Raw genomic sequence first — 13233 nt, 5'->3', positions numbered from 1 at the left:
ACCTTTTTTTAGCATACCGCAATACACAGATGGTTCACATATGCGTGTTGTGGTGCACTAAAATTCAATCCATTGTGATGTATTGGAAAGGTCTGGTTCCAGTGTTACTGTGTGCTGTGGTAAGAATTCAAGGTAGGAATTCAATGTTATGAAAAAAGAAGGAAAATGTATATGGCTAGAAACACGCCTTTACGTTTTTGCCTGATGCAACAAAATGGAAATGTTTTTCCAAAAAAAGGGATATTTGCTGTATAACTTGCCGTATCACAGCTGTAAACAGATAAGATCCAGTAATTGTATACATACATACTACATACATAACAAATAACTTGCCCATCTCTATCCAAAGAAAAGGTATTATACGGTAATACAACAATAAAATCTGAAGTAACCTATAACAATAAGATTTTTGTTGCTGTAAAGCAGAGTTCATTAGTAAATGGATCCCTAAAATACTACTAGTTTCCTAGTTTGGAATGCATTGACTTAGTGAACCTTCATTTTCCTGTATTAGACCAATCAACTAGTTTGCTATGATCTTCTCCCCAATTGGCTGTTTTCCACAAAACAAGTAGCATTCTCTCCTGCAAAATCCCTTCTACCTGTCCCCAAATTGTTCTGCTGTGTTGTCACCATGTCTCAAGCTCTCAAAGCGAATGTACATTGCTCAGTCATGGTAAGCTGTTGTCATTATTAGGAAACCCCCCTGCAGTTGCTAGAGTGCATGCATATAGACATAAAGGGGGTTATTTACTAAAGTTGGAGAATTCAAAATCTGGTGCAATTCTGCAAAGAAATCAATCAGCTTCCAGGTTTTATTGCCAAAGTTTAATTGAACAAGCTGGGGTTGACTGGCTACCATGCACAGCTGCACCAGATTCTGAGTGCACCAGTTTTAGTAAATCTACCCCAAAGGAACAGCGCACAAAGTATTAGGATGTAGGGTAATGGGGAGTTCCAGTGCCCTGGACACATCATCATTATAGTGCACTGGGACTTCACATTATCATTATAGTGCACTGGGACTTCACATCATCATCATAGTGCACTGGAACTACACATCATCATCATAGTGCACTGGGACTACACATCATCATTATAGTGCACTGGGACTTCACATCATCATCATAGTGCACTGGAACTACACATCATCATCATAGTGCACTGGGACTACACATCATCATTATAGTGCACTGGGACTTCACATCATCATCATAGTGCACTGGAACTACACATCATCATCATAGTGCACTTGGACTCCACGTCATCATAGTGCACTGAAACTACACGTCATCATTGTGCACTGGAACTACAGGTCATCATAGTGCACTGGGACTCCACGTCATCATAATGCACTGGGACTCCCCATCATCATAGTGCACTGGGACTCCACGTCATCACGTCATCATAGTGCACTGGGACTCCACGTCATCATACATCCTGGTACTTTGTGCGCTGTTCCTTTGGTTATTGTCACTTTCCAACTACAAGACTCATTTGGCATTTATAGCAGCACGAACACAGGAGGAACTTTTCATTCCCCCAGACTGATTTTGCTAGCGACTAGACATGTAGACTGTTCTTATATAGCCAGAAAGTGGCTGCAAGTAGGCTGCAGGAGAACAGCAGTACTGAGAAGTAATAAAAGAAAAATGGTGAAACAAAGTACTTTATTGTGGAAAGAAACATAGCAATTGTTGCACAGAGAAGAGAGCAAAGTGCCATGCAGTTAGGATTGACCTCTACTTTAAGACATAATATAATGCATTCCAAAGATAATAGCTGAGGCACAAAGAGTGACGTATAGCAAACAGATTTCTGTTTTACTGAGGCCAGAAGGTTAAAACAAACCTGTGCTTTGCCCATTCATACAAAGTAACAGGCTTTTATTTTGACCTCTGCACCCCACCGGATATGCTTACCTGGCTGGTGTGTCCAACATCTGGAGCAGAAGGACATGACCAGCACTCTCATAGGGGGGTTTATGAACCTACGGAAGATTCCACTCCAGTGACTTGTAGCCTATACAGGGCTTTGCTTTCACCCTGGTGGTTAAATTCAGCAACTGAATGAAGGTAAAGAAACATTCGTATAAGTATACCTGTTGCTTTGCGCTGCATGGATAAAGCACAGATTCACTTTATGCAGAAAAGATGGAACAATGGAGAGAAGACAATAGCATTAGTGGATAAGATGGTGAACACTGGTAAACCAATCCCTAAAATGCAACTAGTTTCCTTTGTGTTTTGGAATGCTCTGACTTAAAGTGACCCTGTATTTTCCCAACATCAGACAAGAACATATTGGTTATAACAGATGCAGTGCACATGCAATTCATAGAATAACAGACATCCCCCCCTGCAGGAATATTTCAAAATGCCAAAAAATCTGTTTACGATACTAATGCTAATGCCTGAAGACAAGAAAAAAAACCTAATATGCACATAATGGTGCCAATTAGCACCTAAACAGCGCTGCTGTATGGCTCCAAGGCTACCGTTTGGCTTTATTGTAAAGCCTCCACTACATGTAGATGGAAGTCTCTGTTCGTAGCGGTGCTGGAGGTCAGCTATGAAATAACAGCTGTAGCAAAGCCGTAGGTACAGATACTGTGAACTTAAGTATAAAAGAACTATTTGCAGACCAACACACTACAAAAAAATAAAGAATAAAAAATGCATACAACTTTATTGTCCAACTTCTTTGGGGGTAGATCTGAGGCCACGGTTCTTTGCTATTGCTTTAAGTTGTTATTTTTGTTCCTTTAGCAAAACAGTAACTCTGCAGGTAGAGATTCAGTAATATGTTTATTTGGAAAAAAGGATGATTGAAAGAAGTCAGTGACCCCCTACAATGACACTATGACCCTTTGGGTCATTGTAGGATAAAGGCTGAATAGAGCATTTACAAACATTGTGCAAGCTGTATCTATTCACTGTCCATCTTTACCCTGTACTGACCAGCTTGTCTGTGTGAATGAAGTCAGTGACCCCTTGTGTCTGGTCTGGCTGAGTTAGAGAAGTTATATTTAGACCCCATTCACACTTGTCCGACTTGTCATGAGACTTTGGACATCAACGTTGCATGACAAGTCATACCCCATGTTTTCCAATGATAACCATTCACATGTGCAACTTAAAGTTGCAACGACTTCAGAGTAGTTCATGCAATACTTTGGTCCGACATTGCAAAAGGACAAGTTATACCCAAGTTGCACCCATACAAAGTTGCATCAAAGTTGCACTCCAAAGCCATGGGACTTTGGAGTTGTACAAGTGTGAATGGAGCCTTAACCAGTGACTGAGATGTGAAGTGGACATAAACCACACCTCAGCTCAGTCAGAAAATCAGATCTGGTCAACTGACCATAAACCACAAACTAATTGCAGCTGGTTCATATACAAATTTTATATCTACAAATCAGGAGGTAATTTACTATACCAACTTACTGTTAAATAAAATAATGTTCCTTTCTTTGCCCTAAACTGTTTTGTGACAGCAATACCAAATTATAAGTCCAAATGTGCCCCTTTTAATTCATTTTGCAGCAGAGAACTAGGAATGTGCAACTGTGTGTTACCAGTTCTCAGTCCCTCTATTAATGACAAAAATGAGAGTCACTGTTAAATCAACCAACATATACCAGTGCTGCTAAACTTGGTCTGTGTGTCTAAACTTTAGAAGCTCTGGTCATGATAGGGTTAACCTAATTTGTGTAACTGGAGAAAAGCTGGTTACAGACGCTAGAGGGCAGCTGGGTGTACAGGCACAATCGTCAGTCATCTTGGTTGGCCAGTGTATCCAACATGAATAGTTGCCTTGTCACCATCTGTGTTTAGACCTCTGGAGCAGGACAGGGCTCCATAGATGCCACCAGTACTGGCTTATCGGAAGGAAACAACGGCAATCAAAGTTTTCTAACCTGCCAGGTCACCATTCTAATTGCGGTTGACTATACTATAGGACCAGAGTGTGTTCACTTTGTAAGGTGAATTTCACTTAGCTTGGTGAATGAGGCGAAGCTAAGTGAAAAATTCACTTTGCAAAGTGAACAGGCTTTGCTCCTTTAGTAAATCAACCCCAGCAAGTCTGGGTTGTCAGTTTCAGTGGGTGCTGTGAGTATGGACACCTTAAGGGTGGCCCTATTACAGTGGAAACTGGTATACTACTGATGTTCCCACATCGACAACGTGGGAAAACCGTGTTCAATCCCCCTCTCTGGCTAAATTATGTCTTTATTATTATTCACAAGAGTAAACATGGCTGTGCATGTCTAAATCTCAACATATTCTGATGTTTATATGATGTGAATATAAGGGGTACTTTATTAACAAATATGTTAAACCAAAATTAAAAATGGACTGTTTAAAAATAAAAACATATCCTTTCTATGGCTATATGTTAGTAACTAATGCAGGTACACTTCAATAAATAGCCTCCAGTGTACCTTACATGAGTTCTGTCATCGCTAGTACTTGACATTGGTAGAACTGACCATGCATTAGATGTGGGACTTCATGCACATTAAACCAAAATTAAGAATACTTTATTTTGAATCATTTTCAGCACAGACAACTTATTCCTTTCCAACAGAACCTCTGTGTAGTATGGAGGTACATTTCCATCCTACAATGTTTCAACAGTTATATATTAAGGGCAGACACATGGGACTAACATTTTGCATTCAAAAACTTCAGCAGTATCAGTATATCCATTTATACTTAATTGCATTTGGTATGCTTTTGTATGCGTTGTATGCTGAAAAACATAATTTACAAGTCAAAAGTGACCATGTCTAAACCAGAAAATTATTTTTAAAATGAAGGCCGCAGAATTTAAAGGTAAACTGGCGATAATAAGCAGCTCAATTTCAATGTTGAGCTGGTGGGTCAAAAGCATGATCAGATAAGTGTGAGTCTTCCCTAAACTAGTAAGGAATGTTGAAAGCACATATCACACAGTGACATTTTTTTATTTCTGGAAATTTCTGGAAATTCTGTATACAGTGGTCTAGTTCCTAGGTTTTCAGTGAGAAAAGGTAATAAAGTGTTGAACTTTGTGTGTTCCATTTCTACTTATCAGCCAAGCTGTATGCTTTAGGGCAGATGTATTTCCACCAGTTCTGAATCATACATCTGCCTATTGCCAACTTTGCTATTAAAAACCCAACCTGGATAGAGGACTGTGAGGTGGATTTACTAAAACTGGTGCACTCAGAATCTGGTGCAGCTGTGCATAGTAGCCAATCAGCTTCTAACTTCAGCTTGTTCAATTAGGCTTTGAAAATAAAACCTGAACGCTGATTGGTTTCTATGCAGACTTGCACCAGTTTTTGCAGTCTCCAGTTTTAGTAAATAACCTCCTATATGTGCAGCTTTTACCTCTAGTAAATGTTTTAAAGCAAATGATCATCGAATATAATGAAAGTACATTAATTGACTGCATTTCCAAAAAGCTGACAAATTTCTATTCACATCCCTAACTTGTCTCCTCGATGGCATATACTATATTGGTAATTTCTTCAAGTGCCCATGCAAATGAGGCAACCAGTTCAACTACTGTATTTCTTGCTACAACCTGGCAGTGTATACAATGGCATTAATCTACTTAAAAAGTAGAGACGTAGGTGATGTTCATTGAACTTAGGTAATAAGGTAAAGCTTTAAACACCCAATCATATGTAAGGGAAATAAAAAAAAGCATTATAGGACCTTTTCTTGCACATGATTGGTTGATTAAAGCTTTCTTTGCTAGTCTCAGAGGACATTCAGTTTGCTACATTAACACACTGTACCCAATAGTAAATTAACCCTATTGATGTAACATCACTCAGATGGTGTTTACAGACTCCTAAATGTCCATTCATAACTAGCTGATTTCTCATTTCCCATTGTTTTCATAAGACACCTTTATTGTTACACTACTTGATTAATACAGTCACATACATTTTGTTTATTGTATGGATCACCTGATTTCTGGAAAGAAAAGCTTGTGTCTTCTGTTCCAAATAAAATATTTTGAGATTACAGATTACAGAAATGCACAAATGTAGGTAGTCCATGAGAAAAATTAGGTACACATAAAAGTTCCAGTTCAGCGCCATAATGGGCTATTTAAAAATGAAAACTTATGCTTTCCATGTGGCTTTATGCTTGTAACTAATGCAGGTACATTTCGCTAAATAGCCCCCAGTGTACCTTACATGAGTTTTGTCATTGCTAGTACTTGACATTGGTAGAAGTGACCTTGCATTAGATGTGGGACTTCATGCAAGATGATTTCTCAGCAGAGAACTTAGTGCAAGGTGCCCATTCATACATCAGATCTCCTCTCCTTCCACCCCTGATTACTGGGCTCACAATCACGTGTCCCTCAAGGGCCACGTGGATTAACAAATTTGATGTGCCCCCTGCTAGCCCCCAGTCACACATAGGGATTTGTGTTGTTTTAGGGCTGTCTCGCCTGGATGACCACCCCTCCCTCCTATTCTCTCGGCTCTTAATCCCCACACAGGCCCTGAATGCACAGTGCTGATAAGTGATCGCTTTATAAGCCCAGCCCGGGTGGGAGAAGAGCTGCACTGCAGTCTACCTGATTGCACCAAGAGCAGCTCGCACAGTAGGACTATGGACATCGGTGTGATGGGACCAGCCTGCATGATCTCACTCAGAGACTCAGCCAAAATCAAGGAAAGAAAAGTGAGTGTTGTTTTGGAGAACACTGGAAGTCCTCTCTTGCTCAGTACCAGACACACTGATGGTTGGGACTGACAGCTCTGTCCCCCTGTTAATCATGCTGCCTCGCTAGTGTCTATTCATGTGTCATGTGTTTATTTCCAGAGAACCCCAGTCTCCCACAAGGTGATAGAAAAGAGAAGAAGAGACAGGATAAATCGCTGCCTCAGTGAGCTTGGGAAGACAGTGCCCATGGCTCTTGCCAAGCAGGTCAGTGGCACTTTCCTAGTATGGTACATCAACAGTGGCCTAGACCATACAATATCATGTTATCATCCATGCAGTGTTATGTTCATCTATAATGATTCAACAATTGTGCATGCACGTCCACCAAAACTGTCCCATTTCCACCCTACGGCATTATGTCACCTACACTAAATTATTCCATCACACAGAGTTTAAATGTCCAGCTGAACTCATGTGCTATAATATTTTATCTGTACTTTACTTTTACACCATCACAGAGTCTGATTCTATCCATAAAAAGTAGTTTGTGTTATTAATTTATCTGCAAATTATCTTATTCTTATTGTCTTTTTTAAACGTTTCCCCTTTTTTCAACTAAATCTCATTTTAACCAGAGCTGGCATTAATTGCAGTTACAGAAATTATATCACACTGTGTCAAAAAATTAAGTCATTTAAAATAATTTCCCTTTGTTTTTGAAGTGAGTGGTGATGTACCCCTTAGTACAACATGCCCATATAGTCTTTATCATGCTCTTTTTCTCACTTAAGTAATACACATTTCACCTATTCACATTCACTGTCCATACACACAGTAAAGTTCTAGCAATTGCAGCCAAATTTAACTAGCCATGGTTGTTGGTGGAAGGTAGCCTTGACCTTTGACATTAAAAGCTGATGTTTGAAATTGCAAGAAACTTGCTGTTTTTATGACCAGCGTTGCCTCCTATAAAATCCCATATCCACAGCCTTACCTGAACTATTTACTTGTCTTTGATATGAGTCCAACCATTTTCAGAAAATATTTCCATTTCAGGTCACACTATATACAATAGTTTGTCGTTCAAATTTAAAGCAATGTTATTTACCCTGTATACAGTCATGGAGAAATATTACAATTTTTACCAGGCTTTTTATTGAAATAATTGGTTATTACTGTAAATTATAATGTTTTTGTAATGTTAAACAAGCAGAGATGATACTTCAGATATTCTGAAATTCTACATCTATAAAACAAAGTTTAACTAGTAATTCCGTTTACACATATCAGTGGTTATTAAATGAGAGAAACTGTTCATCATGCCGTTCCAAGTACAGCAGCACATATTAGTAATTTAAAAATTATTTTTGTAATGGTTTGTCATCACCCTAATAGTCAACGATATCATAAATGCTTTTTGCTCTGTTGGCTATAAATTCTGTCAGTCTGTGATATATGTAATTTCATTTCACTTGTTATACTGAATGCTGTTTATTTATGTGCTCTTAGCTATGTCAAGACAAGACACATAATTCTGGATATACTAACTAAATTGTTCATTTTCAGAACTCTGGTAAACTGGAGAAAGCTGAGATTTTGGAAATGACCGTTCAATATTTGAGAGCTTTGCATGCTGCTGACTTTCCTAGAGGTCGGGACAAAGGTAAAATCATAATTGTACTCTATATATTAGTGTCAAGAGTACAAACACCATAGTACTCTGTTTATTGTAGACTTGTAACATTTTGTTGTAGAAAGAATATATGTTGTAATAAATCTTCTTTTTATAACTCAGCAGCATACATTAATTCAATGTGGTTTGTTTAATAAAGTTCATTAAAATATGTGTAATATTTTGAGCAATATGAATACAAGAGCATTACTGACAAACTACCATAGTTGAATCATTATAGGATCTTTATCCTCTGACCTTGTCAAAGTACCAGTGCAAACTTCTTACATCATCTTTACAATCCATCCTTTAATATGTAGGTAGGATGAATAGTGGGGCATTATTGTCAAAGCACCATAGCAAACCTATTAGAGCATGTTTATCCTCTAATCTTTAATATTTGGGAAGATTCACACTAGGGCATTATTGTCAAAGTACGATAGCAAACCTGTTAGAGTGTCTTCTCCTCCAACCTTTAATATTTGGGTAGGATGAGTACTAGGGCCATTACTGATGAAGTACCATAGCAAAATCATTATAGAGTATTTATCCCTCAACCTTTAATTTTTGGGTAAGATGAATTCTAGGGACATTATTAGTAGGATTCCATAGTAGAATCATTATAGGGTCTTTAACCTCCATAATTAATTTACTGGCACTTGTCTTATTCTAAACGATAACTAATGATGCAACTAACAAGCTGATCCAAGAATCTGACATGAATTCTTTACTGTACATGCATGTGTTTTATTCACAATTATTTGCCTGATCCTACTGCTACATATATTATCTAGCCAATGTTTTGCTTAGTCCAGCTGCAATCATATTTGTCTATTACCAGAAACAGAAAAGAGCAATAAAAATAAAGCAATGCACCCTCAAACGTATATGCAAAAAAACCAATGGGGAGTAGGGGGCTGCAAGCTAATAACTTCCACAAAGCACTAACCTAGCTTATTGTCTTCCAACAGACCTCCTGTCAGAGTTTGCCAATTACTTTCACTATGGTTACCACGAGTGCATGAAGAATCTGGTTCATTACTTGACCACAGTGGAAAGGATGGAGACCAAGGACACCAAATATGCTCGCATTGTTGCCTTCCTGCAGTCTAAAGCACACCTGTCCACGGAGCCACTATTTAGTTCCCTTCAGGAGGTAGACATGTCTTGCCAGCTGCCTCCCTCTCCACCTGATTACCCAAGCAGTGGTGACTCTTCTTTCACACAGAGCTCAGGAGGTTCATTCTCATGGCACAGCACTACTAGAAGCCCCACACTGAACTACCTCACAGGCCCGGCCACTATGCCTCTGCCATGCACACCCCCACAGCAGTCCCCACATAGCAGCTTCTTGTCTCCCATGCAGACTCTAGACAGACATTACCTCAGTCTCCTTGGACATTCCCATACTAATAGTTTCAGTATGCACAGCTCACAGCATCCTGTTGTTCTGTGACACTGATGTCAGCACTTAGCATCAGGATATCACAGGCCACATTTCTTGGGGCATACCTATAAAATACAGTGGAAAGAAAAATACTGTATGTCTGCATTGTCTATATACTATTCAGACACTTGCTTTCATTTTTTAACTTAAAGTACAAATGACAGCTGGAATCTGTTTAATCGGCATGACAAAGGTTATCCATAGAAGTGAGATAGCATGGCAGAAGGTCCTCAGTCACATAGTTGAATGTGACAGAAACCTGCAATTTTTACCCAGAGATGGTCAGCTGGGGGGATCTACAGGAGTATTGGGAGTTCCTATAACCATCTGATTATTTTCTAGGGTTGGGCAGAAGTATAAAACCTCAATGTTCCAATAGACAAGGCATTTATTTTGAACACAGTCATATGTGCAGGTTTAAACCATGGTCTTAGGTATTATCTGCTTGCCTTTCAAAATATAATCTCTAAGTCAGTGAAAGATTTCTTGTCAGCACCAACAGTAGAGTACTGGTAGTTTTTGGAGGGATCTCTCAACACTAGAACTATTGGGATCAATTAGTCTCCTAACCCCTTAACACATATCACCTAAACCAGGCTTGCCCTAGAACTAACACCAAACCCCAAAAATAAGCCTAGGACCAGGGGCGGACTGACTATTCGGAAACTCGGGCACTGTCCGAGGGCCCAGGGTCAGTAAGGGGCCCCATGAGATGCCCCTGGTACCTTTCATAGGCTTTTTTGGGTATGGTTTGAGTGTGGGCGAGGACACAGGGGCCCCTTGACCCCCTATTGCCCGGGGGCCCCATGAGTTGTCAGTCCGCCCCTGCCTAGGACTAACCAAACCTTACCTAACTTCTAAATGATACCAAACTGTACTGCTATTCTGCTGCATACTCACCTTGTCCTGTATTGGAATCCTTTGTCTTGTTAGCAAGCAGTCATACAGCATTGACACCCTATTATCAGAATAACCTTTTCCTCTATCAGTGATGGGCAAACCATGATCTTCCAGCTGTGAAGGAACCTGCACAACATGCAGGTATTTATAGTTCTACAACACCCCAAGGTCATGAAGTTGTTTAGCTAGTGCCATTGTTTAGCCAATGCTTTGGCTAAACAAACCACATTGTCCTGTTTACCTACATTTGCCAGGTTGCCTGATCTTGTCTAGTGTTTTATGTTTATCAGTGTGTCTGATTTCAATGTATACATACATCAAAAATTCTGGGTTAAAACACAAAAGTATCATGATAATTATTTGACGCAACTGGTTATCAACGCTGACCTATAGAGACTGTTTATTCCCTCATAAAGCCCTTTACCTATATAGGCATCAGCATGCTTCCAAGAATTATTGCTGTAAATACTTGTAAATTGTAACTGGATAATTATAATTTATTAAAATGTTAACTTTTTTTGTGAAAGATCATAGGTGTTGTAAATTTAGCTGTATTTATTTTGTACAATTTGTAATAAAAGTTTTTGCTTAATATAAACTACTGGTGTAATTTCTGTTGAAATTTCTGCATTTTCTAAACTAAAGTGATTCTATTAGCAAAGTAAAATAATGCTTGGAATATGCAGTGGTTTACCAATTAAAGTTTAATTTCTACTAAATCTTGTCACTTTGCAGATTAATGTTACAATGTAGTAATAATTTCACTCTGCTTGCTGCCCCGTGGAATCATTTCCTTTGTCCAGACACAGAGAAGTATCAAGCTCTCTGACTCTACACAGCTCCTACGCAACCTGAGGCTGAGAAAGTGTCAAGGATTTAAATAAAGGACACCAAAAGTGCCCATTTTCTACAGCTGTTAACCTAGCATAAATTTAAAAAGTAAAAGTGATATAGATTTATGTGATATTATTGGTAAATTATATAAATCAGACAATACCATGGATTTCTCAAAGCGGATAACTTGGCAAAAGAAATACAAATGTAAAAGGAAAAAGTGACTTCTGGATTATTTTACTTCATTTTATAACACTGTCAGTATAACTCACATGACATTTATTTTAATTTATTCAGTTGTTTTATTATGTTATTTTGTGAACAAGCAGTATTTTGCTCGTGTTCTGTCTTTTGAAGGTTGCCTTTAAACTGCATATAAAATATACCCTTGTTATCCAGAATACACTTAATATAAAAAGTAATAGTGTTTCCCATAGCTAACTATTAGGTCATTTCCAACCTACAATGGAAAAATTAGATATTGCTATAAGCTGGCACTTACACATATCCACAACAAAATACATGAAAGGACGGAGGCAGTAAGACAAGGAGGTGGGATATGATTTTCAGAACCCAGCTGAACATTTCTGAAAAATGAATATAGAAAGTTTGGAGTTTAGGTTACCTTTTTTTGGCTAACTAAAGTTATTCAAGATGCAAGCATAAAAAATATGTAAACCTAACGTTTCATATTTCTGATATATGCCTGCTGTACCTTGTACATGTATGAAAAAGTATCCTGCTCTCTTTGTATTGCTTCCTTTGTGTGAAATCCCTGGTGATCCAGCCAGCACAGGGGGGCCAGTTTTCTAGCTGTGCTGGGAGCTAATCCAATGATCAGGCTTGTGCTGACATGCCCTCCTCCCCTTAAACAGTCATTCACTGGGAAGATCAGTGTGCTGCTGTTTCTCCGCCCCCCCCCCTTCCCCAGCTCTTTATGCAGCTGAGAACTGAGGGTATGTGATCACTTGGTATGTATAATTTTTTTCATATGTATACAAACCAAATGGGCTGTGTTATAAAGTGAGGGTTTACATATACTTTAATAGAGGCCTAAGAGCCCTCCATTCAGGCTTTGCAGAATGTATAAAGCCTATAGAAGGAATCTAAGGCATCCTTAGCATGCATTTTTAATAACTTAAGTTAGCCAGTAAAGCCCCGTACACACAATGAGAATATCTAATATATGGTAATCTATTTTTTTGGATGCTAGTCTCATATCGAGAATGAAGAGATTACTAAAGTTATGAAAATTCTCATACGACAGAATACAACTTCGGAAGTGATGTAATGTATTGTATTGTATTGTATTGTAATGTATTCTTTAGTTTCTGAGCACACGTGGTCTTGGTTTTCTGATTTATTGGGACAACTACTATACCGATTCAATTAAAATCGTTTGCTCTGGTATCATACAAGAAAATTTTTCACGTTTGTCCCTTTGGATCTTGTTGCATGAACTGTGGTGATCGGCGCTCAAAAGCTGTGTACTAAATGATCAGATTATCGGACGATCGTTCCATAAGCAGTATTTTTCATCTGATTTTCTCATTGTACGTCTCACATGTTCTCATTGTGTATGGGCCTTAAAGGATACTTCTTAACTCCTAACATTCTGCATTAATTGATGGCTAACACAGTACAATACTTTACTGCTAAAAGAAATTAATGTATTGTACAAAGGTATGAATTCATAAGAA

General features: G+C 38.6%; 1 protein-coding gene across 1 annotated transcript; it reads left to right on the top strand.

The window, feature by feature from the left end:
- Nucleotides 1-6573: 6573 nt before the first annotated feature.
- Nucleotides 6574-11418, top strand: HELT (helt bHLH transcription factor). The gene is made up of 4 exons (XM_089669610.1): nucleotides 6574-6698; nucleotides 6840-6944; nucleotides 8247-8343; nucleotides 9324-11418. The coding sequence occupies exons 1-4, from the start codon at nucleotides 6627-6629 to the stop codon at nucleotides 9806-9808; spliced, it is 759 nt and encodes a 252-aa protein (XP_089525736.1). The 5' UTR covers nucleotides 6574-6626; the 3' UTR covers nucleotides 9809-11418.
- Nucleotides 11419-13233: the final 1815 nt, after the last annotated feature.

The sequence above is a fragment of the Staurois parvus genome, unplaced genomic scaffold (assembly GCF_062004578.1).
Source record: "Staurois parvus isolate SC_StPar_1 unplaced genomic scaffold, SC_StPar_1.0 ptg000080l, whole genome shotgun sequence".
Taxonomy (NCBI): domain Eukaryota; kingdom Metazoa; phylum Chordata; class Amphibia; order Anura; family Ranidae; genus Staurois; species Staurois parvus.
The sequence above is the reverse complement of the archived record's forward strand: the minus strand, read 5'-3'. Positions and strand labels throughout refer to the sequence as shown.

Bases quoted from the DNA above. Each gene is read 5' to 3' on its own strand.
- HELT (XM_089669610.1), top strand. From the start codon at position 6,627: ATGGACATCGGTGTGATGGGACCAGCCTGCATGATCTCACTCAGAGAC. The intron at 6,699-6,839 runs GTGAGTGTTGTT...GTTTATTTCCAG, and splicing joins CCAAAATCAAGGAAAGAAAA to AGAACCCCAGTCTCCCACAA. The intron at 8,344-9,323 runs GTAAAATCATAA...GTCTTCCAACAG, and splicing joins TCCTAGAGGTCGGGACAAAG to ACCTCCTGTCAGAGTTTGCC.